Raw genomic sequence first — 27,312 nt, 5'->3', positions numbered from 1 at the left:
GCTGCTACTCACGTCAAAGGGCTCGTAGAAGCTGTCGCGGCCCTCAAAAGTGGGGTTGGGCACAGAGATCAGCGGCGGGCTGGGCCCCTCTTGCCAGGGCGAGAAGTCATCTTCATCATCCTCAGCCTGGAAGTGTAGGCAGTGGCCGATCAGAGTGGGAGGGGAAAAGGGGATGAGCCCCCTTGAGGAAAAAGAGTAAGCTAAGAGCAGGGCAGGGTGAGGAGGGAGGGTGAGAAGGCTTGAAGGGGGACCAGGGGTGGGGCTTTCCTCCCCAACACCCTCCTTTCCCATCTACCTTGAAGTAGTGGAACTGGAATCCTTGGCCCTTGACTTTGTGGTGGAAGTACAGGGTCACCAGTCCCAAAACCAGCCCCGTTCCCAGGGCAGCGGACAGGCCGACTGCTACGGAAGTGGTGCTCCTGGCCATGGAGGCCTCCTGCAAACACAAGAGCCGCCCGGGGGCCAATGCTCAGGGCATCGCCGCCATCCGAGCACCCGCCCCGCCCAGGGCCCCCCCGCACCCCCCAGGCTGCTGACTCAGTGAGTGCAGGTCAGACACGGGAGGCTGCCTAACAACCCAAACTTCCCCTACCTCCCAAGGCAGCGCACCCACTGACTGCTGGGGAGTTTTCCCTTAAGTTAAGCTTAGTTTTTCCTCCAGCCGCTGCTTCTGATTCTTCCGTCTGGGACAAACAGCACTGAAGCTGTGTCTCCTCCATCTGAAAGCCCTCAAAAGGCCGGGGGATGGGGTCACGCCCACCCTCCCCAAGTCTCGGCTGGGCTTCCTGGGCGGTCCCAGGAGCCTTCGCTAGCCTGACTGCCCTCGAGCTCCCCTCTGGGTCCCGGATTGTGTGGCGGCCCCCCAGACCTCTGCTCCCTCGGGGGCACTCACGGGCTCAGGGGGCATGGAGAGAGGGCTCCGGATGGCGTGGATGACGCCGTTGAAGGCGAGGATATCCCACTCCACGACAGCGCTGACTCTCACCACATCCAAGCCCCCCTGCATGGGAAAAGGAGACCCCTCACAGCACCACGAACGCCTCGGCCCGGCCGGCACACAAGCGAATAGTAAGTGAAGGCGGTACAGCCAGTCTGAGGGAAAGCATTTCCCCAGAGTCCGGGGCCTGGCTCCGCGGAGCAGCTCTTCCCTGTGGGGGCGGGAGGCCAGGCCGCTGGGAACCTGCAGGGGCCGGGGGCAGGCGGGCAGGGCCGGGAGGAGGCACGTGCCCGGCTGTGGCCGGTCTAACGTTTACTGGTCCCAGCACCTCTTACAGCAAAGCTCTCCCCGCCCCGCTGAGAGGGGGTCGATGCTAGGGGATTCTGGGTAAATGGTATAGAAAATAACAGGTTCACGCCAGCGGTTATTTGCCCCCCTCTCGCCAGGTTCTCCTCTGGGGGGCCGGAGTGGTGCACAAACCCCGGAGCGGCCCCCACACTTAAGGATGATCTTTTTTCAGTGAAGTAAAATCCTTTCTAAAATGCAATTCGGGGGCAGGGGGGGGGGAAGGCCTGAGGTCGGGCCCGAGTTCAAATCCGGCCTCCGCACTTGCACTTCCTGGCTGTGAGACCCTGGGTAAGTCACTTAGCCCCAGTTATCTCGGGGAATAAATAAAGCACAAAGCAGGTTCGGCCTAAAGAGGAAGTTCTGGCCTGGAGCCACGCCCCCGCTATTCCCGAGGGTCAGGGATGAATCAGCCCCGGGGGAGTTTCGGCCTCTCAGAGTGCTGCTCCTGGGACTCCCAGCGCCTGCCGGGCTGGTGGGGAGGGAGGCTCTTACCTCGAAGTCGCTACTGTTGCCAGCAGAGTCGTTGCTGATGAAAAGCCGGTGGCCAGAGTGGGCCGGAAGGAGGGCGCTCCCACTGAGGTTCAGGCTCAGGAAGGTGACGTTGGACGCGTGGAGCTCCAGGTCCTCCCAGCTCAGCGTCTGCGGGGAAGCATCATCACCCCTCTCCTGGGCTGCTCCCCTACCCTCTCCCCGGCCGGTCCCGCCCCCCCCATCACGGCGCCCCCTTCTGGCTCGGAAACGTCACGCGGATCCTCTTCCCTGCTTCCCGTGGAGACCCCCCACCAGATGAAGGCGGCCCGGCTCACCACGTTGTCCCCAAAGCCGGAGTTGAGGGGGACGAAGAGCGTCTTGGAGATCAGCTCGTCGGAGAGGAAGCGCAGGAACTCCAGGCCCGGCTGTGTGGTGTTGGCGTAGTCCAGCAGTAACTGGGGGGAGGGGGAGGCTGGAACAGCACCCACCCGCGCCTTCCCCCCGCAGAGGGAGCCTGTCTCCTCCCCCCTTCCCTCCCCCCCCACGCGCCGGCCCTCGCCCCACAAACCCCGTAGAAGGTGGAGAAGTTGGGACTGGCGGCCAGCACGTCCAGCAGCTTCCCGTTACACACGGCGCTCCCATCCCCCACGAAGCCGTCCCGGCACCGGCACCTCACGTCTGGGGGGGGGGGGGAAGGAGAGTTAAACCCGGAGAGAAGCCCCGCCCCCACGCTCCCGCCGGGCTGCGCCCCTCACCCTGCACGCGGTAGCAGTAGGCGTCCCAGCGCGCGCTCCGGCCCCCAGCTCCCTGCGTGACGACGCCCACGCGGCCGCTGCCGCAGCCCGCGCCCGGGTACACGCTGGGGTAGGCGGCCGTGCCGTTGGAGAGCCAGCCAGTCAGGCACAGGTGGAAGCCGAGCTGCGAATGTGCGAGGGAGGGAGAGGGAGAGGCTAAAACCGAGACCCGCCCGGGCTTCACACCGCAGCCCCTCCCCCGCCCCCCAAATCCCCCGCCGGGCTCCCTGCCGCCCCCGCCGCCCCTTCACCTGCTGCGCTGCTGACAGCTGCTCGAAGGAAGCCAGGACGGCGCCCTGGGCCGCGCACTGCTCCTCCGCCTCCCCGAAGCTCAGCCGGTACTTGCCCTTCGGGGACTGCAGGTGGAACACCCCGGCCCGCTTCTCTGGGGACGGAAGGCCACAGTCAGGCCCCAGACAGGAAGGGGGCGTGAGGAAGATTACGGGGAGCGGCGGGAGAGGGGGCTGGGACCTTGGAAGTGCAGGTCGGTGCAGATAGCCTCCGGGTGGCAGGGTCCAGGGGTCTCCAGGCAGCGGTCCTCAGGGGGCACGGCCTCCACCAGGCACTGGACTCCACTCCCCACGTAGCCAACGCGGCACTCACAGCGGCGGGTGTTCTGGGGGCACCAGTGGCCTCAATATCCCATCAGTCCCCGGCCCCCCAAGACCCCTCTTATGGCCCCTCTGCTTCCAGAAGCCCAGAGAGAGCAGCGAGAGGCAGAAGCCTGGGCCAGCCTGGCTAAGGAAGGAACAGAAACAGGGAAGAGAACTTTGTAGGAAGGCGGGGCAGAAGCCACTTCTGAGCAACGAACCCACCCGGGCTTCTCTGCCCTTCCTCTCATCTGCCCAGGGGAAAACCGGGCTGGGACAGGAGGCCAGACCCAGGAGCAGGACTATAGAAAGAGAACAAAGCTGGGACTAGGACAGGAGGCCCGATCCAGGAGCAGGACTACAGGAGGGGGGCAAGGCTAAGTCTGGGACTGGGACAGGAGGCCAGACCCAGGAGCAGGACTATAGAAAGAGAACAAAGCTGGGGCTGAGGCTGGGTCTGGGACTAGGACAGGAGGCCAGATCCAGGAGCAGGACTACAGGAGGGGGGCAAGGCTAAGTCTGGGACTGGGACAGGAGGCCAGACCCAGGAGCAGGACTATAGAAAGAGAACAAAGCTGGGGCTGAGGCTGGGTCTGGGACTAGGACAGGAGGCCAGATCCAGGAGCAGGACTACAGGAGGGGGGCAAGGCTAAGTCTGGGACTGGGACAGGAGGCCAGACCCAGGAGCAGGACTACAGAAAGAGAACAAAGCTGGGGCTGAGGCCCAGGGAGTAATCAGAGCTAGGCCCAGAATCAGAACTGAGAGCCACTCACAGGGCCGGTGCTAATGCATTCAGCATGCTCACTACAGCCTCCGTTCTGGCCATCTGCACAGCGGTCCCGGGCCCGACAGAACACTCCATCACCTTCATAGTCAGGGTGACAAGTACAGGTCACAACTACACCCTGTTGGCTGCAGTTTGCATGCTGGCTGCAGCCGCCATGTCCATTCCGGCAGTGGTCAATCGCTGGAAAAGGCAGGAGGACCATCCCAGGGTAAATAAACATGACATCCCAATCTTGATCTTCCCACAGACGGGGCCTAGACTGACCCTTCCTCTGTCTTAGCCAAATTGTGAACTCCCTGTGGGAAGGACCAGGGTCTGTTCTTCCTCTGGGCCTCCAGGCTTGGAACCTCCCCATGACAGGGCCTGACCCAAACCAGGTTGGACTCACAGGACCCCCTCCCCCATCCCTGGGCACAATTGGGAAGGGGTCCCACCTACGTGTGCATTTGTGGCCATCCCCCTCATAATCCAGGTGGCATTCACAGATGTTGTCCTCTCGGCACACAGCGTGAGGATCACAGGGCGGAGAACACACGGGTTGCACGTCTGCCCTCCCCCCCATTAAAATTAGCATCAGTGACTTGGGTTCCAGTTTTCCCTCCCTGCCCCCCCCTGGCCCGGACACTTCTGTCAGCCCTGTATCTTCATCATGGCCTCTGCCCCCAAGCCTCCAGATCTGCCCCCTCCTAGAAGGAGGTGTCTAATGCAGAAGCTTTGAAAATAGAATGCTTGCTAGAATTCTCATAAGGACGAATCCAGCTTGGTAGCTGTAAAACTTTTCTTTTGGGGATAAATCACATTTTAAAATAATAAATAAAATAATAAAATAAAACAAGGACATCAGCAGCAGGAAGAAGAGCTAGAAAGGACAGAGGAGATAGGACGGGGAACCAGGACAATGAGCTAAGGTAACAGTGGCTGAAGGAGCCTTAGATCTGCTCTGAAACCATAAAGGTCGTTGGGGCAAGAAAAGGGGTCAAAGTCAGGCCGGGGAGGGTGAGATTTAGTTTCCCCAAGGAAACTAAACTGGGCAGACCTCGCCTGGTGCCCTTGTAATCTCATTTATCTCCATTCCAGCTAATGCCTGCTCTTGATTTTACATACATACTAATTATTCCTGTGCTTTTAGTGTTTTTAAGAAGAATGAACACTATATTTTGCCAAAAGTGTTTCCTGCATCTCTTGAAATAATCATGTGATTTTTGTTGGTTTTGTTAGTGATCTGGTCATTTATGCTGATGATTTTCTTAATATTAAACTAGTTCTGCATTCCTGTTATAAATCCCACCTGGACATAATGTATGATCTTTATGAAATATTACTGTATTCTTGCTTGTATTTAAGATTTTACATTAATATTGAGAAATTGGTGTAAAATTTTCTTTGTGCTCTACCTGGTTTAGATATCAAAATCCTATTTGTGTCATAGAAAGAATTTAGTAGTAATTTCTTTTTTACCTATTTTGTTCAAATCATTTATATATCATTGGAATTAGTTCTTTAAATGTTTGGTAGAATTTTCTTGAAAATTCATCTGGTTTGGGGGATTTTTTTCTTGAGTTCATTCATGGCTTGTTCAATTTCTTTTTCTAAGATAGGATTAATAAATATTCTATTTCCCCTTCTGTTAATGTAGATATTTTTTGTAAATATTCATACGTTTAAATTGTCAGTTTCATTGACATAAGTAAGCAAAATAGCTCTTAAAATTAATTTCATTTTCATTCTCTGCATTTATGATTCTGGTAATTTGATTTTTTTCTAAATCAAATATATCAATAGTTCATCTATTGTTTTATTTTCATAAAAACAGCTCCTATACTAGTTCAATTTTCTTTTACTTTCAATTTTATTAACCCCTTCTTAAATTTTCAGGATTTCTATTTGGGTGTTTAATCGGGAATTTTAAATTTGCTTCTGTATGTCTCCTACTCTCCCTTCTGTGTCTATTTCCTTTCCCTATTAAAGTTCACCTTCCCTAAAAGAGTATCTATATCCTGTTTATCTCTGTAGACCAGGTGCAAAGTCTTGTCTGAACTAAGCACTTCATAAATGCCAGTTGAAAGAATGGATGCAGGGTCTGGGGAATCAATGCCAAGGAATTATGGTCATTGCCTAGAGCAAAGCCTCCACATATACCTAGGACCTCCACTGTAGCCTGAAGGGGCCACCAAGGGCCTGAGCTCTCCTCCTCCTAATGTATTCCTCACTCCCCATCATTCATTCACCAGGAAGTCTGGGGGAAGGGCACTGAAGGGCACTATATCATTCCTGAGGGAAGACAAAGTAGATTTCCAAGCTTTGTGCAAAATCCCTTATATGTAAATGTGCTAAGGGTCTGAAAACATGCTCACAGGTACAATTAAGAACATGTAGGTGTATGCAGGGTGTTCTCAGAGACGTTTAAGAATGTGTATCCATGTGCCTAACAGGGAGGAAGAAAATCAATTGCTAGCTATGTGCCAGGCGCTGGGATGTTACAACAACCCTGGGGGGTAGGTACTATTACTATAACCATTTTACAGTGGAAGCAACTGAAGTAAACTGGGTCACTCAGCTGGAGTCTGAGGCTGGATTTGGGCTTGGGTCTTCCTGATTCAAAGCCCAGGACTCAGTCACCATACTGCCATGAGGAACAAAAGCTTGTAAGCACATAGACACCCATGCAGGGGATACTCACTCAGCTTTGTCTCACAGTGCTGCCCAGTCCAACCCTCACTGCAGAAACAAAAGCCAGAGCCGGAGATGCCATCGTCACATTGGCCATGGTCTGTGCACTCACACGCTGGGGGAACAGAGGGAGGGAGTCACAGAAGGGGATGGACCAAGGAGAGAAGTTAGAATTCAGAAAGCCTGTCTGTTTAAATCTGTGTGACTAGAGATTATTTGAACACAGAATGTTGCCCTGACTTCAGTAACTTTCAAGGCGTGCCAGAGATGGCCACAAAGAATTTTGGGTTCTCCAACATCCTGGACCGATTCAAAACCTTCATGCTTTGAGTTTACTCATCCAGGTCTTTTTTGGATCCCCTTTGTGTTTTGGCTTTGCCCACATTTTAATGAATGTTTATACATACTAATAGCCGCCTCAATCTTCTTTGCTTTCAAGCAGTTTATGTGGAGGTATCCTTGTCTAAATCCTACATAAATCAATTTTTGAGAACCCAGAAGAAAGGAAATCACACTTTTCCAGCTCACTCTTCTTTAGCAAATGACTTGATAAATTTCTTTCTAAAGTTAATTCAGATTGAGGGACTTATTCTTGCGAACAACAGGTTCTTCAGAGGAACTGAGTGAAAGGAGGATATGAACTGGGGAGGAGCTCACCTTGACAGTGAGGGCCAAAAGCCCCTGCAGCACAGAGCTCACAGGCTGTCCCGTTGAAACCCCTGTTGCACCTACAGGCCCCAGTCCCTATCAGTCCATCCTCGCACACTCCATTGCCATTACACGGGTTTTCTGCTCCCCCTGGACACACTGCAAACAAAAAGATGTCAGTCCTAGAACCCAGGCCCGCAATTCCTCCGAGGACTGCCCCGGGAGCTGGGGTCCTGAGTTACCGATAAGGTGGTTGGACTGTGATACAAGGGAAGATGAATTTGAACAAGTTGGAGGTATTGGATATGGTGGAAAGCGGCTTGGGTACAAATGCTGACTGTCTGCCTCTCATTAGCTGTTCCAGCCTGAGCCCCTTATTCCACCTCCTTGGAGATCCCTGTCTGCCAAGGCGGGATCACGCTGGTTCTGCCCCAGCTCTGGTCACTAAGCCAAGTTCTCCTCGGTTCCGAGCTCCGGCCACCTGCCTCCTCTCTCCCCCCATCTCCCCCAGGCTGAGCTCCCCCTCTTTCCGTAAAGCTGCCACTCTCCTTCCCACACCCTGGTTTCAGTCACCCTGACTCCTCCCTCCTCCCTGATCTGTTCATCAAGGTTGGAGGAGCCTGCCCACCCAGCCTCTCTCAAAGGACAGACTTAGAGCTGCATTTTACAGATTAGGAAACTGAGCCACAGAGAGAACTGACTCAGCAGGAACTTGAAATCAGGGCCTGTGACTCCAAATCTGGGAAACTTCCCTCTAAGCCCAGAATTTCCTTTTGCTTCATTTGTACCAATTGCCACTCTCCTCAGGAAAACAGGGCATCACCCTCAAGGCTGAATGTCCCAAAAAGAAGACAGGAACTGGGGGCAGTGAAGTGGCACAGTGGTTAGAGCACCAGCCCTGAAGTCAGGAGGACCTGAGTTCTAATGTGACCTCAGACACTTAACACTGTGTGACCCTGGGCACAATTGCTTCAGGGAAAAAAGCAGCAGCAGCCAGGAACTTTCCAATTTAGAATCAGAAGTGGAATCAGCCTAGAAGTCTTAGAATCGGCTCCCTGATATTTGCTGTGTGACCTTCACCTGTTTGCCTCAGGTTCCCCATCTGTAAAATGGGGGTAATACTAGCACTACCTCCCAAAGTTATAAGAATAAAATGAGATGCCATTTGCAGAGGTCCTGGCATATAGTAGGTGCTAGCTATGGTGATAAATGATGTACAGATACCAAAATGGAGTTTGGAGAGAAGAGCTGTATATAGCTAGTGAGCAGAACTAGCATTTTACTCTAATTGCAAATCTAGGATTCTTCATTTCCACAACTAAGAGTGGGAGCATTATTCTGAAAAATGGAGTAGGACAGAAACTTAGTGGATGTGGGGAGACTTCAGGAGCGGTGGGCCACACTCAGAAAGTGGGAGGAGAAAGCCTGATCTGGGCAGGACAATGGGTTCAAACCAGAGTTACCCTATCCTTGAATCATCCAGTCTTTATTCTTGGCTTTGGATAGTGCCAAGGAACCTAGCCTGGAATGAATAGGAACACGGTGGAGAGGCAGAGGCTGCAAGAGGCAGTGACTGGGAAAAGTGTGGGGAGCCAAGGGCATTCCTTTCTCCCAGATTCTGCTCTGTGGGACCTTTATCCAGGAAGCCTCCCCTCATCCCTGACCCCCAGTGTTTCCCCTCCCTGAGATGCTTTTCTTCTCCATATCCAAATGAGTTTCTCATTTCCTAGACATGTAACACATGGAGAGTTCTTCCTCTTCCTCAAACACACGCAGACACACACTCAACTATCTGTCTCTCCCTTCCTCCTCTCCCTCCCTTCCTCTCTCTCCATCCCCCTTCCTTCCCTCCCTCTCTCAGTGTCTCTCTGTCTCTGTTTCTCTGGGTATATGTCTCTCTCTGATTCTATCACTTGTCCCTCTGTCTCTGTGTCTCTTCATCTCTCTATCTTCCCTCTCTCCTCTTTCTTTCTCCTCTCTTTCTCCCTTCCTACTCCCTCCTTACTTCCCTCCTTCCCTCTCAGCTCTCTTACTCTCTCTAGCTATCTGTTTCTCTCCCTTCCTCCTTCTCTCCCTCCCTTCTCTCTCTCCTTCCCTCTCTTTCTCTGTCTCTATCTGTCTCTGTCTCTCTGTGTATATGTCTCTGATTCTCTTGTCCCTCTGTCTCTGTCTCTTCATCTCTCTATCTTCCCTCTCTCCTCTTTCTTTCTCCCTATCCTTCCTTACTTCCCTCTCTCAGCTCTCTCGCTCGCTCTCTCTTGACCCTGATTTAGGGTTTGGGAAGTTGAGGGAGGGTCCAGTGTGGATCTGAAGTGGAGGAGCTGAAGATTTCGGGGCAGAGGACTCGTGGAAGGTGCGCTGCAGGTGTCCAACCTTGGCAATCGATGCCATAGTGCCCCCGGCAACAAGCTGGCTTCCAGGTGACTGCAAAGCAACGGCGACGACAGCCGAATTTCGGAGACTTTCGGGAGAACGAAAATGAGTCATAATAGGTGTATCGCGGAAAGAAAGGCCTCCTCAAGCAGTGCTCAATCTCACCCTAGAAACGGGCCAGGAGACGGTTGCATCAGAGGGGCCGGAGGGGCGTGTGGTGGAGGCACGGGATCTGCCCTCGGGAAGCCCAATCCTGTATTCCACACATGCTAGACACGGACCAGCCGCTCCCGCCCCCCCCCCCCCCCACGGCCCCTTCTTCACCTCGTCTTTGTATCCTACAGGACAAAGGGGCAGCACGACACACGAGCCACAGTACTGTCGGAACGTCTGAAGAAGAGAGATGGACACGTCTCAGTGACCCTTCCCTGGCTTCCTCACCTCCACCCCCTGCCCCCAACCCCTCAGTACCCTTGTGTGTTTGTGGGGTTATTAAAATTTAGAGGGACCTCAGGGATCATCTACTTGTCAATTAATAAAGAGGGAAACTGAGTCTCAGAAATGTTTGGTCACACGGATAATGAGAAGCAGAATGAGGATCTGGATGCAAGTCTGCAGAATACAAATTCAGGGCTCTTTCCACTATGTTCTCCTTAAGAAGGAAGTTGTGAGGGACACAGCCAAAATCCCCATAACCCAAAGGCCTCAGCTCAGTGCCTTACGGGCAGCTTTGGCACCCTCCTCCCTTCATCCCCTTTTGCTCCTTCTAATATGAGTGACTCAGCCTCAGCCTGCCCAGGCCTCCTTCACTGCTCCCCACCCTGTCTCCTTTCAGGTCTCAGGGGAAGGGGTTTCACAAGGGCTTTTTACAAGGAAAACAAAATTTACAGCATACCTACAAGCCCCATAAACTAGTTCCACAGCATCCTCCTCTAATCCCCAGGTCCATCCTCAAGGGCCTTGTCTGCCCCCCCCCCCCCCGCTCCACTTCCGACCCTGATAGGAGCCTCCTTTGCTGTTTCTCTGATCTCAAAGTCTCAGAGGGCCCCCTTCCTGCCACAAACCCATCCCACCTTACCAGTCTCTCACACACTTGGGGGGGGGGGATCCCAGCCCTTCTGATTATTACCTATGGGACTTTAAGAAAGTCTTTGGGGGCCACATCTGTAAGATAACTACAGACCTGACAGATAGCTCTAAAGCTGGGGTCCCTGAAGAAGGCCTCTTTCAAATCAGCATAAATAATCCATCCTTCCCCATCCCCAATTCCCACTCCCACCCCCCACCAGCCCCCGGCTCTTCTGACCGACAGCTGCTCCTTGACATAGTGGTCACAGCGGGAGCCCAGCCCTACTGGCTCCAGGAGCTGGTCGATGCCATAGGCGATGCCCCCCAGGAACTCCATGTGTCGCTGCACGATCCGAGCTTCACCTTCGCCAACTAAGAGGTCACCCTGGAGGGGGAAGGATGGGGAGGAAATACAGCCACTTCTCCTGGCCGGTACTTCCTGCCCTCCATATCCACATCCTGCCCATCTTCCAAAGCCCTTTTAGGAACCCAGGCCCACAACTCCTTCAGCATTCCTGGAAGTGTGAGGGACAGGGCTTTGTGAACGATGACACTGCTTTCATGCTATGCCAAAGACCATTATAAAGAAATTACATCAGAGAAGTCTGCTGCAAGGTGAGAGGGTCATTCCACCCCCAGCAGGAAGCCTTCTCTCCTTCCCCAGCCTTCCTTCAGACTTCCTCGACCCCTTCTCCAGCACAGTCCAGCTTGGCTTTCTGCCTCATCCACTTCTCCCTGATTCCTGGGTGGAACTCCACCTTCTCCAGACAGCAAGCTCTGGGGGGCAGGTTTCCCTAAGGCCTCCTATTCTTCTTCCTTTTTGGTTCTTTTTCCCTCTCTCCTAGCCCCACGGGAACACAGCTGGAGCCCTGGAGCCCCGGGTTTCTGGGGCATCCTGGCCAGGCTCTGTCCCCGCCCTATTCTAGCTTTCTGACTTACGGGGAGGGTCTTGCTACAGGAGAATGAGATGGGGGAGCCGTGCATCGTTCGGAGCTCGCCCAGGTTGGGTATGTCAGAAGCCAAAGCCTAAGGGAGAAGAGAGAAAATGCAGCCCGAGTCACAAGGGATGGATGGTAGCCAGACAGCCGAGGCATCCCAGCCCTGGCTCAGACAGACCCTATTCTAAGACAGGCATGCTTCCTGGGGGGGTCTCCAAGGGCAAGGGCTCACCAGGCTCAAAGAAGAAAGGAGGCGTCTGTCCTTCCCCGTCTCACCTTGACGTTGCGGATCACATGGCCCTTCAAGATGGCTGCCAACTTATCCCGATGGTCCTCGTGGAAGAGCCAGGCCTGCCGCTCGGGGGGGAGGGCTCTCAAGGCTTCATCCGTGGGCCACAGGACGGTGAGGGGCTGGTGAGCCTTGTCATGGAACATTGGGAGCAGCCTGGCCGTCTGAAAAAGGCCCTAACCCTAGTCACAGCGGGGAGGAGAGGGCCCTGGCCCCGGTCCCAGACACCCCCTAAACCGGGCTGCCAAGGACAGGAAGGAGGAGGAAGCTCTGGGCAAAGGGAGGTGACCCTAGCAGGCTCAGGGCCCCCTTCCTCTGCAGGGCAATGGCCAGGGTGGGATGGGCAGAAGGTGGGCATGCGGCATCTCTGGGGTCCAGGGAAGAGAACCAGCCACTCTCTGGGCTCAGGCGCTGACCCTTCACCCGCCATAAGCCGACCTGGATCAGACTGCACAGACTCAGTCACACACACACACACACACACACACACACACACACACACACACACACACACACACACAGAGTCCTGTCAGAACGTACGCTCCTCCAGGGCCTGGGGACAACCTCATGTACATCCCAAGCTTCCAGAGCAGATGCTTAATCAACGCCTGACGGACTGAGGCATGGAGTGGCCCCCCTGTTCCCCCCCAGGTACTGATGTCTGCCATTCCCAGACATGCAGACTGATGCCCAAAGGCCTGGTTCAGACAGACAGACAGACATTTGTGAGCTCACCGTCAGAAGTTTGCTAAAGATCGTGTAGCCCCAGCTCTGAGCTGCTTCTGTGATATTTTGCTGGAAATGAATGAAACAAAAGAACAAAACAAAGCAAACAGACATGAGCACGAGTGAAATAAGGGCCCCTCCTGTTTGTGCAGACCCTGCCAGTTGCAACACGCTTTTCCCACACCAGACCTGGACATGTGGGCCGGAAGTTACAGGCAGTGACATTGCCGTGGGAACTGAAGTCCTGCCTCAAGGTCTGGGCTTTCCTTGGAACCCCCTGCCCGGGACCCCCTGCACTGCCACCAGGCCCTCCATTCGCTCTCTGGCCCCTCTGTCTGCTCTCCGTACCTTGGGAGGCAGGGAGGAGTCATTGGTCCAGTGCACCAGCTCTGGGGGCAGCAGCAGTTTGTCGATGAAATGGAGGACGCCGTTCACCCCCAGCTGGTCTTCTGTCACCACTTGGGCATACTCATTGATATAGATGCTTCCCTGTGGGGAACACAAGAGGTGGCGCGGGGGGCTCTGGGTAGCTCCTGCCCCCACCCCAGGGTTCACTAGAAACCCAGCTGCCATCCAAGAAGGAGGGGAAAGGTAAAGGGGGGGAATCTGTAAAAGATCACAGGTGCTGAAGCTGGATGAAACCTTAAGCATCGCCTGAGCCAGAGGGGTAACGCTTTGTGGCGGGCACCCTTTGGGCAGTCTGGGGAAACCCCTTCCCGCATCATGTTGTCAAGATTACACCCCCATTTTTATGTGGGTTTACTTTGTATCCTGCAACTTTGCTAAAGGTGGGGATTATTTCTAATAGTTTTTTTAGTAGAATCTCTGGGTTCTCTAAGTATCTCATCATATCTGCAAAGAGTGACAGTTTGGTTTCCTCATTATCTACTCTTATTCCTTTCATCTTTCTCAGCTCTTATTGCTGAGGCTAACATTTCTAATAAAATACTGAATAGTAATGGTGATAGTGGGCAGCCTTGTGCACCAGCTTTAACAACAGTTTCATGGGCCCCCTGTTAGCCCCTGATTCTAGAACGACCCTTTATTGTGCTGATGGGGAAAAAGACTCCTTTCAGGGAAGGTCACTCACTAGTCAGTGGCTGAGCCCGTTCTGGAGCCTGGTTTTCCGGATTCCGTCCCGGGGCTGTGCCACTTCAAAGACAGTTGTCCCACTGTCACCCAAAGCCCCCCCCCCCCGTGCCCCCTACTGCCCTCACCTCACGCTGGCTGAAGTGGAGCTTGTGGCCAGACAGGGTGGTCACATAGCCGGCCTCCAGCAGGTCCTGGGTCAGCAGGCGCTTACACCCGACCGTGTGGTACCGGAACAGGAGCTGCCGGTGGTCGGTGAACTTGGAGAGCTCTCTCTGGAGGCGGAGAAAGAACACTGCGTCCAGCCCTCTGTCCTTGAGACAAATGTCCAGCCATCCCCCCTCACAGACTCTTTCACTTATCCCCCCACTCCCTCCCCATCCCCAACTAGCCCCCCACAAGGAGAGTCGGGGGTGGGGAGGAGAGGAAAAGCTGGGGGAGGCTTGAAGCCTCACCCAGACTCCGGCCTCACTCTCCCGGCCCAGCTTGGCCCTGCCCAGTGCGGGGTGGGGGGGGAGGGGAAGAGGGGGTTTCCTCCAGAGTTACCCGGCTAAAGTTCTTCATCAAATCTTCTCTAGGGACAAAGACTGTGAAGGGTCCATCACCCTTCAATTCCTGATATTCCTGTGAGGGAGGATGAGAGACGGTGGGACGTGGGTTCTGTGCCCTTGGCCCAGCTTGGGATCCAGAACCCAGAGGGGACAAGGGGAACTTTGGAGCAGTCGCTGTGTGCACGTGCATCTCCAGAGAGGGGGAGGGGAGTCAGCGGCGGGGAGGAACCAGAATCCCTCCCAGCCCTGGGATCTTCTTCAAGGTCAAGGAGCCAGTCAGCACCTTGGCCTGAGCTCTGAGGGGGTGGGACATGTTGGGGTCATGACCCCTTCCTTGTGAGTCCATGGTCCAAGGGAAAGGGAGGGGCCCTGCCTCAGAAAGCCTCCAGTGGAGAGGGGGTCTTGGGGAGGAAAGGAAAAACTTTTGCCTTCAAGGGGGGTCAGCTTTGTGGGAAGTCAGGGTGCTAATTGTGGGAAAGGTCGTGGGACCTGCTGACAACAAGGGAGGATCCCTGGGGGCTTCAGTGAGGGGGAGAAGCTCTACCCCCCACTCACCATGAAGTAGTGGCTGAAGAAGGCAGCGTCCTTGTCCCGGAGCAGCTCCTGGGGAGGGGAGCACACAGCTGACTCTGGCTCCCTCCCCCCTCCCCCCACATGCTCTGCCCATGCCCACAGCCCCAAGTCCATCCTAGGGTCGGGGCTGACAGATCAGAAGGAGGAGGCCAGGTTGGCAGAGTGTGGACCAGGGGCAGCGTGGGACCCTAGGCTGAGACTCATTTTTCAAATAGAAAACTGAGGCTCCCAGAAATGAGATAACTGCTGTTGATCATGGGTTAGAGGCAGAATGGAAGCCAAGCTCTCCTGATTTCAAGCCCCCCATCTCCTTCTGTCTCCCCTGGTTAATGTGGGGGATGGGGAGCAGCAGTGCTGGCGGGGGGCCCCAGACTGGAACGGGGCACTTGGCCCGAGGCAAAGGGTCCCAGAGCTCAGTGAGGGGCTCAAGCCTTGCAGAGCTCTCACCAGGCTTATCCTGGTCCGGCAGGTGAAGCCGTCGCCCACAGTTGTGACGCCACACGTGCAGGTCCTCTCCCCAGGCCCTGTGTTGTTACATGAAGCAAAGCGGCTGCAGCCTCCGTTGTCCTGGAGGAGAACAGAGCCGAATGGCCCAGGAAGGGGTGGGTCAATGGGGACCCCTCCAAGGCCACCTTTCCTCTGACCTGGAACAGCTGTACCAGCAAGACCCACCCACTCCCTCTGTCCGAGTCCTGGAGAAGAGCGCCCCCTCCCCTCCCTCAGAGGGCCTGGAACCCCCCAGCTGCAGCGAGGAGCAGCGCGCCTGGGCCTCCCCGATACAGAATGTAAGTCTAGCACTCCAGACTGGACCCACCTGTGTGCAGGGGTTGATGGGGTCGCAGCTCTGGATTCCGTCCCCGGTGTAACCAGGTCTGCAGTTACAGGACACCTGAACCCCATCCCCCCACACAGTGTGAGCTTCCAGGGGCTGCTGCCCTCGGGAAGCCCTACTCTAAGAGGGAAACCCCCTCCCTCCCTCCCTCCCCTCAGAAATTCCAATCTAAGGAAAGGAGATTTTTTTGGGGGGGCTCAACCTTAAATTCCAGAGGGAAAAAGGAGGTTTTGCGTGCTTGCAGAGGAAGAGTCTGGGTGACCCCCGCTCCCACTCTGAGGGACAGCGCAATGCCCACCAATTTCAGGCCACTGACCTGACTGTGCCCTGTGGGGGTGCACTCGGCCCTGGTGTGGCAACCACCATTCTTGGTCAGGCAGCTGTTGACTTCTAAGGGGAGGAAGGCAAAGGGGGGAGGGCAGAAGGGCAGCCAGGGGAGGGGAAGGATCACCAGAAGGCCTGTCCCCGGGTGCTGTCCAGCCTCCCACAGGCTCCCCCTCGCCCTCAGCCTTTGTGCTCCTCCCTTTCTCTCTCTCTCTCTCCCTTGTTCTTCCAAGGAGAGGAAACCCCGGCCTCCTTCTCTAGCCTTCACCCAGGAAGCTGTTTCTTGTGCCATAGCTCAATCCCTCCTGCTCAGCCCCAGCCCACTTCTCGCCCAGGCGGCTCACCCAGACACAGCTCCCCGTCACCGGCGTAGCCCTCCTTGCAGGTACACGTCCTCTGTCCGGGGGCCACCTTGGTGCAGTTTGCATGGGGGGAGCAGCCACCGTGATCCTGGGCACAAGGGTCCACTTCTGTGGAGGGGAGAGAGAGCAGGGGAGGGGGCAGGGATAGCAGTCAGGGATGGGAAGAAAAGGGTGACCAGGGATAGGTTGGAACTAGGGGCTGGGCCCGGCTGGGCCAGGAACTGTGGGGCAGCCTGGATCAGGTCTGAGGGAGGTGGGGAGAGGGATGGCAGGGAAACATCTCATGGGGCTAAAGGACCACTGCTTGGCGGACATCCTGAGGACCTGAGCAGCTGGTGCCATTGCCAGAGTATCCGGCAGAACAGACACAGGAGGCATTGATGCAGCTGGAAGGAGAGAAGCAGGCCTCAGTCACTTCCCAGCCCCCCAAACTCAGGCTGGAGGGGAGCCCCCCAGGACGGAACCCAGAACTGCCCTGCCAGCTATCCTGACACCCCCAAGCCTCAGAGTTCACTCACTTGGCAAAAGGGTCACATTTTTCTGGGCACAAGGAATCTGTGTTCTCTGGAGAAAGATTAGAGCAATGTCACCTGTCAGCCCAGATGGGGGAAGGACCCAAGATGGAGCCTCCCCACAGCCCTCCGAGGACCACTGCACCCTCCCAAGGCCGTCCCTCCCACCCCTCACCTTGGTCACAGAGGGGGCCCTTCCAGCCCACATTGCAGCTACAGCTCCCATCCCCCAGCAGCCCATCCTGGCACATCCCATGGCCACAGTTACAAACTGGGGGAGGAAGAGAGAAGAAATCTGGTGGTTTCCCATCCCCCCATCCAAATGGAGTTCTAGGGATTAGGGCAGGAATCCTATCACCCCTCTCCAGTCCCATCCTTCCCCACCCCTGCCTAGCCTGGCAAGAACTTGCCATCACTGAGGAGGATCACACAGTCCTACCTCGCCATGCAAACTCTCTGGGGTTATACTGTGGGTCCTACTGGCCTGTCCCACCCTCCTGAACAGGTAAGAACACAGAAGGATCTCTCTCTCTCTGTCTCTGTCTGATTGTTTCTATCTTTCTCCCTTCCCTGCTTGTTTCCCTCTTCCTCTTCTTTCTTCCTTCCTTTCCTCTGTCTTTGTCTGTCCTCTCCTCCTTTCCTTTTCCTGTCTTTCCCTTCCCCCTCCTTTTCCCCCCTCCCTCCCTCCTTTTCTCCCCCTCCCTCCCTCTTCCCCCCTTTCCTTTCCTCTTTGTCCCATACAGACCCTCAGTGGTCATGACATGAGTCTTCTTCCCACAGGACATAGAGGAGCAAAGTGAGCTTAGGAAGGGCGTAAGCCGCCCAGCCTGCCCCACTGTAGCCCTTACCTCCAGCGCAGTCGGGCCCATAGCGCCCCAGCTCACATCCCTCACAGGCAGTGCCATGGAAGCCTTCGTGGCAGCGACACTCTCCGTTACCCAGAAGGCCATCCTGACACTGCCCATGGCCTGAGCAGTTACCACCTGAACCCCCAGGGCAGGGCTCACAAAGGGTTCCAAAGAAGCCAGGGCAGCAGTCAGGGATCTGAGGGCAAATGTAAGTGATAAATTATAAGAGGCTTCCTGGGGGTCAGCTCAGTCATTTCATGCAAAGCTGGGAACAGAAGCTCAGAGCGGGAACCAGGACTTGCTCAAAGTTACATGGTGAGTCAGTTAAAAACAACAAAATACAAGGAAGGCTTCATCTTCTAACTCTCAACCCAGGGCTCACAAGAGGGGTCCCCAGTCTCAGAATGGGCTGAGTCAGCCCTTAACTCCTCCAGCAGTGACAAGGTTACCTCCTGGAAACAAGACACTAGGGGGGAGAACACACCGGGTCTAGAGTCTTCCTGAGGTCCTTTATCCCTTTTTCCTCTCCCCAAGTCATCCCTAGCCACGCCCTCTCTTGTCCCGGATCACAGCATGGAGGAAGACCGTGGGACAAACCTCTTTTTTCTTAACACACGTGTAGTAGCAGCCTATGGTCCGAATTCCATTTGACAAGTAGACACAGCTCTCTCTGGGGCCTTTCTAGAAATACCGAAAGGGGAAGGAAGGGAGTTAGTCAAAGGGTGACGTGCAGCTCGAACAGAAACTTTGATATAAACAAAGAGGGGAGGACGTACACTGGGCTAAAAGAAATCAGGACACTGAGAGACAGTGATAGAAATAGAAACAGAGACAGAGATCTCCGGATACAAAAAATAGTAGTGATAAATCAAGATAGAGGGAGAAAAGAGTAATAGACCAGGAGAAAGGTATATAGACAGAAATAATGAAAGATGAACAGAAACAGTAATAAATTAAGACAAATAAACTAAGACAGAAAGACTGGGGTGAGAGAGAAAGAAACCTTTAAATCTTATAAACATGAAAGTAACAAAATATGACAAAAGAGAAAGGCAGGATCACAGGAGTTAGAAATATTGGGGGGAGGGGGTATCAAAAAGCTGTGCTTGCCTGCCGGCCCAGCAATAATGCTCCTGCGCCTATTCTCCCAAAAGAGCAAAAGAAGAGGAAAAGGATCTGAGTGTACAAAAAATATCTAAAGCAGCTTTCTGTGGTGACAAAGCATTGGGAGCTGAGGGACAGTCCTCGCGGGGAGCCCCAGAACAAGCTGTGCTGCAAGACTGGGACGGAATGCTGCTGTTTCATAAGTGATGAGGGGAGGACTTCAGAGAAACTTGGCAAGAACTGAATGAACTGATGCAGAGAGAGCTGATACTGTAACAGCCACTGCAGGATGATCAATTGCACAAGGCTCCCTGACCAGTGCAGTGACTCACCACAACAGACACTCATTCTGCGAGGCTGCACGCTTGTAAAGTTTTGCGGTTTGTTTGTTTCCGGATTTCTCATCGAGGTGAGGGAAGGACAGAATTGGTATTAAAAATGAAATAAAAGGGAAATTTTCCAGACCCACGCCCGGCCTCAGACATCTCTGTGCTGTGTGAGCCTGGCAGGCCACGTGCCTCAGTTTCCCGGTCACGCTCCTGGCAGAGCTGTCGGAAGGACCGGGTTAGGCCGGGTAGTCAGTGAGCTGTCGTTATTGTAAAGACCGGAGGGGACAGGGCAGGAGGCCCCGGGCCCGGCCCCGGAGTCCGGCCCTAGTTTCCACGGCCTCGGGTGCTGGCTGGGCTTGCTGCTCTCTGGCGCCACCTAGGGCCAGGAAAGGGGAGCCGCCCGGGGGCTTGAGCTCTCCAGGCAGAGGAGAAATTCCTCGGAGCAGAGCCCTGGGGGAGAAGGGCTAGTCCCGGACGGCGAGCTCGGGGCCGCTCGGGCCGCTGCTTCAGGGAGAGACCGGAAGTGCTCCCGGAGCGAAGAGCAGCGGAGCATCCTAGTCCAAAGGGGAACAAACACCGGCGGCGCGCGCCGTCCCCTTCCGGGAGACCCCAGCAGCCTGGCTCGCCACTCGGAGCAGCGGTGCTCCAAGGAGAGAGGGTCTCGCCCTCCGCCCCCTCCGGCTTTCCCAGGCCAGTCCGCCAAGGCGACTGAGCCCGCCCGGGGGAATGAAAGGGCGGCAAGCCCGGCCTTTGAGCAGCGCTGCGGGCTCAGCAGCCGGGCCGTCTCCTTTTCCTTCCCTTCCCCAATTTCTCTTCTCTCTCCCGTGTCCTTCTTGTCTCTCCTTCCCTCCCCTCCCTACTTTTTCTTCCTGTTCTTCTTTTCCTCCTCTCTCTGGGTGTCTCTATCTCTCCCTCTCTCTTTTTCTCCCTTCCCTCTTTCTTTCTCTCTCTTCTCTATTATCCCCCCTCCGCTCCCCCTCCTTTTCTCTTTCCCTCCTTCCCTCTCTCCCCCTCCCCTATTTGACTCTCCAAACACTGGGAGCTATGGCTGAAGACGGCAGAAAGATCAGACTAATGGGGCCAGACTCCGTGGTCCTGTGTGGCTCCTCCACAGCGCCAGGTCCAGAGTCACGCACCAAGATGGCAGAGGAGGCATCGCCAGGAACGATTTTAAATATGGAAATATGTTTCTCTGACTATGTAACAGGCCCACGTGTATCTCATCTCAATTGGTACTTCATAGAACTAATCAAATTGTCTTCCAAGAACACTTTGTTTCCTTGGGTCATTTCAGTTGGGTCCAACTCTTCATGATCCCATTGTGGTTTTCTTGGCAGATACTAGAATGGTTCACCTTTTCTTCCTCCAGTACATTTTACAGATGAGGAAACTGAGGCAAACAGGGTTAAGTGGCTTGCTCAGGGTCATACAGCTAGGAAGTATCTGAGGCTGAATTTGAACTCAAGCCTTCCTGACCCACTTGAGTGACATGGCTGTCATACAGGTCTGACTTCCTTATTCAAAAATCTTCAGTGATAATTCAAAAAATAAAAGCTACAAATAATAGAGGCTTACAGTTTCTGTATCGCCTTTTTTGTTGTACTTTGCAAATAAAAATGCCCATTTTATTTGGTGTTTGTTAAATTCAGTATAATTTTTTTTTAAACTTGTTCAGTGGTTCTCTAGGGCACACAAAATAAAATGTTTACTTGTTAGCTTGGCATTCAAAGCTCTCCATTCATTCACTTCACAAACTACTCTTAACAGCTGTTCCCTTATATTATCCTTTACTTTCTGTGTCCATGAGACAAATGCTGTGATGGATAAGACACAGAAGAGCCGGGTTCCTATCTCAGCAGTGACATCGCCTAACCACATATCTTCAAACATGTCATTTCTATGTGTGTGTGTGGGAGAAACACAACACTTGAAACTTCGCTTGATGTTGGGGGGATAAAAAAGATAGTGTCACTTTGTGAGCCTTAAAATTAGGTTATTTTAGTTATGATTAGGTTCCAGGGTACCAAATGGAGAACAGAATCCTCAAAGACCATCAAGATCAACCCCCACCCCTATTGTATCGAGGGGGAAATAACACCCAGAGAAGGAAAGGGAAACAAGTGCACTTGGGGACAGGTGTTTGGATCCACAAGGAAGCAGGCTGCCTTATAAAGTAGTGAGTTCCCTCTCATTCTGAGTGTGCAATCAGAGGATTGGTGACCTCTTATAGGGAGGTTGCTTGCAAGTTGGGGTTGGGAATGGGGGAGACTTCAGTCTAGAAGCCTGGCCTTCACATTTTCTATCCAGCCTTCCCTAACCAATTACAATGTGTTTTGCCTCTCTCTCTCTCTCTCTCTCTCTCTCTCTCTCTCTCTCTCTCTCTCTCTCTCTCTCTCTCTCTCTCTCTGTGTGTGTGTGTGTGTGTGTGTCCTCAGCTTTATTTAGCACAGCGCCCGGGGCATAAATAAATGTTTTTTGACAGCCTGACTCAGAAGTTACTCATTTATCTAGCATAAGTTTGAACGTAGCAAATGTTCAGCGGTGGTGGGAGAGGGGGAAAGGGAGAGCTGGAATGAGGGAGGAAGAGGAAGGAGAAAGGGGGAGAGAGGAAAAGAGAGAGAAAAAGAGGGGGATGGGGGAAGGAGAGAAGGTGGAAAGGAGGAGAGAGGGAGACAAACAGACATACTTTAGAACACCGAATGGAGGAATCAGTGAATACGACAGAGCCGCAGGCCACTTCTCACCTCCCCGACAATTACCTGAATCTTGTAGCCGGAAGAACAGCGGTACCTCCGCTCACAGCTGCCACATTTCTTCTGCGGGCCCCGGAATAAGAGGATACACGGGTCAGAGAGCACTTGGGGTGGCTGCCCCCCCCCAGTCCAGTCGGGGACGGGAGCTTCCACACCTCCGGCACCACCCCCGCCTCCCAGTATGAGCCGGTCACTCCCGCCTCCCCTGGTCCGCCCCTCTCCCATCCACAGTCTTCACCTTGACCGCTTTCTCAAGCGCTCGAAGACAAATGTTGGTCCTCTCAGCCAGGACCCCGCCCAAGCCGAGCACGACGCCCCCCTGGGGCCTCAGCGTGGGACCAACCACCGGGACCTGGTTCACCTGGGGCTGGGAGAGAGAGGAGGGGGAGGGGGAGGGGCTGCAGCCTGGCGTCCCACTGAGCCCCTTCCAGCCCAGTTTCCATTTGGGGGCTCTATCTTGTCTGAGTCCAAAAAAGGGGGAGGGGGAGGAGCTAACGGGAGGAGGGGTCCCACCGCTAAGCGCACTGGGTCTGGAGGTCTCCCTGAAGGAGACTGGGCTCCTCAGCCCCCCAGGAGGAGCCGAAGGATCGGTGGCCTTACGGTGCGGTTCTGTGGGCGGGGGCGGGGCTGCACTCACCAGGCCCCCCTCCCCAACGTAGAAGATTAGCTCGTAGGAGGAGCCCAGGAGGGAATTTCGGTGCATCCCGGGCCGCATGGCATCCGGGGCGAGAGCCTCGCCGAGGAGCACGTGGCGCTTCACAGTTTCCACGTCCTGCAGCAGGAGGAGTGAGAGGAGAGGAGGCTCAGCTTGTGACCCAGGGACGGCCCGCGCCGCCCCCCCACCCTCAGCTCACCCGCCGCCCAACAGAGCAGGCCGTTTATTGACCTGCTGACCTGCATGTTCAGACACAAGCAGACAAACCCCAGGGTGATAACGACAGCTGGAACTCATACAGTATTTAATAAATTCGCTCTTCACCACAAGCCTGTAAATATTACTTCCATTTTACAGAGGAGGAAACTGAGGCAGGTAGAGGCTGTGCCGGGCAGCTCACTCACTCCTACCGGAGCGCAGACCCGGGTCCCTCCGCTCCCGCCCCTCGGCCAGGCCGGCTGCTCACTCACCAGCGTGCTCAGATTGGCCTTCAGGCAGTACTCCTCCACCGAGCCGTTTGTGGGCACAAAGAGGGTATATTTGGCAGCGGCCTCAATCTGGGACAGCAGCCGGTACCGCTGGGGAGAAGGAGGGGGAGGCTAACCTCAGCGTGACTGGGGGGGGAGACCCTCGGAAGACCCCTGTCCCATGATGGGCTAAGGATTCCGGGCAGACCAGACCAGGAGGAGTCTTAGTGCTTGGTCAGTTTTCCCCTGGACAGTTGGGTAAACTGAGGTTCAGGAGCAGAAACCATGTCTGCCATCGCATAGAAGTCAGTTATACAGCTGGGATTGGAATCTACTCCCTGGTTCGGTTAAGTGCACCACTGCGCAGCCCTCTCCCTGGCTTTTAATCCCCACCTCCCCACCTCCACCAAAGTTCCTGGAAATGTCTGCTCACTGCATCCCCTAGGACCTAGAGAGCAGAGCTCCCTGCGGGGGAGGGAAGCCCTGGAAGTCAAAGTCTCCCGGGGATGGCTGAGGGTTAAAAGCATCCCGGACAGCACAGACACAGGCTCAGAGCCCGGCGGACAGAGGCCGCCCAGTCCAGTCCTGACTCTGAAGCAAGACTCCCCTTTTTTGTTTCATGGACCAGTCTTTGGCAGTCTGGGGCATGATGTCCCAACACACAATCTAAGATGCACCGTTATGGAGGAAACCAACCTCCCCCAAACACAATTAGGAAATTTCGTTTGGTTAGAAATCCTGCTTTCCAGTCAAGCCCTGATTCCACTCTGTTCCTGACCTCAGACTGAGGGCTCTTTCCCCATTCCATGCTCACAGAAGTCACCTTCCCTCTGTCCTCCACGCCCACCCCAGGCAGAACTCACCAGTAACAACTCCTTAAAGATGCTGAAGGAAGGCATGGCATCCAGCTGCTGCCTCAGACTCAGCTTGGGAGGGGGCGCATCCGCCCGAGGTGGCAGCAGGACCTGGGGACCAATAGTCTGAGCTAGCCCGGCCGACCTCGGCACCCCCCCCAGCTTAGGAGTCGCTGCTGGGCAGGTCTGGGGGGCAGAACGAGCCCCGCAAAGACGGGCTGGCGGGACTTCCCTGGGGGAGCTGGGGTAGAGGAACAGACCTTGCTGAGGATGTGCAGGACCCCGTTGGTGGCGAGGATGTCGGCTACCGCCAGACTCACATTCTGGATGGTGATGTTCTGAGAAAAGGCATCAGAGAGACTCAGACACAGGAACAGAGGGAGGCAGAAACACACACGGATGCCCACCCTGAGCACCAGAGGCTCAGTTAGCCCCCGGGGGCCCCACGCCGGTGCCCGAGCCCAGCCCGCAGAGGATGGGGCCGTTACCCTGAGTCACGGTCCTCCTCTTCCCTTCTGAGGGCCCCCAATTTGTGGCCCCTGTGGGTGCTGGCCTGTTCTAGCCCTTGTTCTGGGCCACCCTGCCTCCCCACCTCAAAATCCTGGTGACCTTGAAGGGGAAAAATGCTATGAACCTGCCAGACCGACCCAAGTCTCACCCCGCTGCTGTTGCTGATCTCCCAGCGTGTGGGTGGATTCAGGGTGATCACCTTCTGTCCAAAGAGGTCAGACAGCTTCCTAGTGGTCAGAGCATCTGGGAGGAAGTGGGCCCTGGAGAGGGGAGAGGGGGAAGGGAGGGGGAAACAGTGACAAAGGTCAGGAGAAGGAGTCTCCAAAGGCTCAAAGGACTTCCTGGAAGATAGAGGGCAAAGAAAGACAAGCCTGGAAGAGAGACACATCAGAGAGCTTGAGAGGCTCTGGCCAGAGGCAAGCTCCACAAGGCAGAAGCCTCAGCTAGTTCCTGGGCCTTCCAGTTTCAGTGAGGATAGGGAATGAGGGAAGGGGAAGGGAAGGAAGAGGCTGTGGTCAGCACCTGGAGTGGAAGGGGAGCCGGTAACCAGGGCTGGGGGACGAGTCTTATCCAGGCTCCAGCCCGGTTACTGCCTCCCTACCCTGGATTCCAGTGACAAAGCTTGGGTTCAAACCACTTGTACGGACTTTGGGAAGATGCTTCACCTCAGGCCCCTCATCCATGATGGCCTCGAAGGTCCCTTCTGAGTCCCAGTTAGGGGGCTATGATCTAGAATTCTCTGACCAGGTGGGGCAGCCCCTCCCCCATACCTGAGCAGATGCAACAATTGTTGTTGCTGCAGCCAAAAGGCCTTGTCTTCGGGGCTCAGGCTCTGGATGGCAGTTTCGGATGGCACCAAGGCTGTAAAGTTGCCCCTGGCAGGGAGGGCGAAGCCAGCTCTCTAGGGCCAGAGCACACATGGGAGTAAACAAAGGGGTCAGTGCTCCCTCTGAGAGCTATAGCCACAGCATGTAGGAAATTAGGGGAAGCCCCCAGGTCTCCCCCTCCGACCCTAGTTCTGGACAGGTCATAGGTGAACATCTAGGCTGGGCCTGGTTCTTGGGAGTTGGACACAAAGGATCCCTCCCTTCCCTTCCCCCCCCCACTCCTACCTTAATCCATTGGTAGAACTCAGCAAAGTGGTCATTCCTCCTCAGCTCCTAGAGAGAGGACAGGGGTGGTCTGTGGCCAGAGCAAATTGTGACGGGGGCGGGGAACAGGCATGAGCAGCTCAGACCCTCCGTCCACCCAGGACCAAGTGCCTGTGATGGAATGCCCCTCTAAGGGAGATGGAGCCAAGGCGCCTGGCCCAGGAGGGCCCTGGCTCCACAGCCAAGGCCAGGCCTTAGGGCTACTGACCCACTGATTGTTATCTGATGGGGAGCTACAGTCCTCTCCAGGCCAGGGGCCTCATCCTCCCCACCCCCAGCCCCCACCAAGGCTATCGTGGTAGGGAAGGAAGGAAGGAGCCTGGTCAGGCGCTCAGGGCCCACTCACCTCCAGGATGGTCCCATAGCAGGTGAAGCCATCCCCGCCGTAGCCATCTGGGCACAAACAGAGCGGCGGAGCTCCGTCCCCCCGGGGCCGGCACGTGGCCTGAGACACAAAGACCCATGAGGGGGCACAGAGACTCAGGCAGACAGAGAGAGCGAGCCCTGGGCGCCAGGGAGACTCACACCGGCGGGCTCAGAGTGGCCGGGCCCTGCCCACCCCCGCCCATACCAGCTGGGGAACGGCTTCCTCTCTGTGTGAGTGCTGACTCTGCGCCACCTCAAGGACTGTAAAGTGGTTTCTTATGTAAACCAAGTCCCGTGGCTGGTTGCTATTCCTATTATACAGATGAAGCAACTGAGTCTTAACAAACAAGGAGGCAACTTGTGGTGGAAGGAGGGTCAGAGGACCTGGACGCGCTCACCGCCCACTTGGGCCTCGGCTTCCCTCATCTGTAAATGATCTCAAAGGTCCTTTCCCTTCTTTGGGGTCCCTATGTCCTAGGGCATGTTGGCACAGGCTGCGGCTCTTTGGGGATCCTCTCCATCAGTGCCCGCCTCAGTGCCATCTGCAGCTTTGGATGGGCCGCAATCCCGGGACAGGGGGAGCCAGGTTACAAGCCCGCCTCTGGTACGGAGAGAGGCTCTGTTTTCTGTGACCCTCAAAGCCCTCCTCCCTAGGAGGCGGGGAGTGATCTCAGCACCTGGAGGCAGCCTCAGCCTGGCTGTGGGGGCACCAGATCATGTTGACAAAGAACTTTGCCGGCCTTAAAGCCTCTGGCGGCGTCAGCTGCCATTCCTCGTGCCAGAGGGAGCACGGACTCACAGAGCCAGACAACGATGGGGAAACCGAGGCACAGAGCTACAGGCACCGGCACAGTGGGGAGAGACCCCTCTCTGCGGAAAACCACTCTGAGAAGCAAGGGCCAGGCTGGCAGACGGGATCCGACACACAAACACAGACGATGAGCGCCCCAGAGCCTCGCCCTTCCCTGGTCACTGAAGCGACCGCGGACCTCCCCAAGGGCCAGGGTGGCAGGGTCAGGCCGCCAGGCCCCGGGCCCTCTACTCACCAACACGTGGCACCCGCCATTGTGGGTCAGACATGGGTTGATGGGGCTACACTCATAGCCATCCCCGGCAAAGCCCGACTTGCAGATACAAGAACTCTGGAGGGGGAGCAGTCATCGCCAGTCAGGGCGGGGCTCTGCCCCCATGTCCCACTTTCCCCCCATGCCTCTCCCCAAGACTCCATCAAAGCTTCTCAGGGAAAACTTCCTTCCTTCTCCTTTTCCACATCCAAAGCCTTCTATCACCTCTTTCCAGGAGCTACCTTTTGCCTCCGGGTCTCAGAACTGACTCTGCCCTTTACTCTGGTCTGTTGTCTGACCCTCCCTCCCTGCAACAAACTGTGGCTGG

At 55.3% G+C, this 27,312-nt stretch overlaps 1 protein-coding gene across 1 annotated transcript in view; it reads right to left on the bottom strand.

Annotated features, from left to right (window-relative positions):
• The window catches only part of STAB1 (stabilin 1), a 49,685-nt gene that overhangs the window by 1,053 nt on the left and 21,320 nt on the right, over window positions 1-27,312 (bottom strand). The window contains 43 exon segments of the mRNA XM_074282691.1: window positions 13-126; window positions 296-436; window positions 893-1,000; window positions 1,778-1,924; window positions 2,092-2,211; window positions 2,325-2,434; window positions 2,512-2,674; window positions 2,802-2,935; window positions 3,022-3,166; window positions 3,915-4,108; window positions 4,367-4,474; window positions 6,609-6,713; window positions 7,256-7,405; window positions 9,620-9,785; window positions 9,944-10,009; window positions 10,926-11,072; window positions 11,627-11,713; window positions 11,902-12,078; window positions 12,650-12,709; window positions 12,989-13,129; window positions 13,858-14,004; window positions 14,276-14,353; window positions 14,836-14,883; window positions 15,301-15,420; window positions 15,668-15,742; window positions 16,002-16,075; window positions 16,354-16,479; window positions 16,696-16,757; window positions 16,890-16,935; window positions 17,059-17,154; window positions 17,732-17,927; window positions 18,329-18,412; window positions 21,924-21,980; window positions 22,156-22,284; window positions 22,555-22,689; window positions 23,043-23,150; window positions 23,903-24,004; window positions 24,154-24,231; window positions 24,552-24,663; window positions 25,174-25,304; window positions 25,516-25,563; window positions 25,901-25,999; window positions 26,967-27,062. Coding sequence (XP_074138792.1) covers window positions 13-126; window positions 296-436; window positions 893-1,000; window positions 1,778-1,924; window positions 2,092-2,211; window positions 2,325-2,434; window positions 2,512-2,674; window positions 2,802-2,935; window positions 3,022-3,166; window positions 3,915-4,108; window positions 4,367-4,474; window positions 6,609-6,713; window positions 7,256-7,405; window positions 9,620-9,785; window positions 9,944-10,009; window positions 10,926-11,072; window positions 11,627-11,713; window positions 11,902-12,078; window positions 12,650-12,709; window positions 12,989-13,129; window positions 13,858-14,004; window positions 14,276-14,353; window positions 14,836-14,883; window positions 15,301-15,420; window positions 15,668-15,742; window positions 16,002-16,075; window positions 16,354-16,479; window positions 16,696-16,757; window positions 16,890-16,935; window positions 17,059-17,154; window positions 17,732-17,927; window positions 18,329-18,412; window positions 21,924-21,980; window positions 22,156-22,284; window positions 22,555-22,689; window positions 23,043-23,150; window positions 23,903-24,004; window positions 24,154-24,231; window positions 24,552-24,663; window positions 25,174-25,304; window positions 25,516-25,563; window positions 25,901-25,999; window positions 26,967-27,062 — 4,830 coding nt within the window.

Source organism: Sminthopsis crassicaudata, chromosome 1 (assembly GCF_048593235.1).
Source record: "Sminthopsis crassicaudata isolate SCR6 chromosome 1, ASM4859323v1, whole genome shotgun sequence".
Classification (NCBI taxonomy): domain Eukaryota; kingdom Metazoa; phylum Chordata; class Mammalia; order Dasyuromorphia; family Dasyuridae; genus Sminthopsis; species Sminthopsis crassicaudata.
The sequence above is the reverse complement of the archived record's forward strand: the minus strand, read 5'-3'. Positions and strand labels throughout refer to the sequence as shown.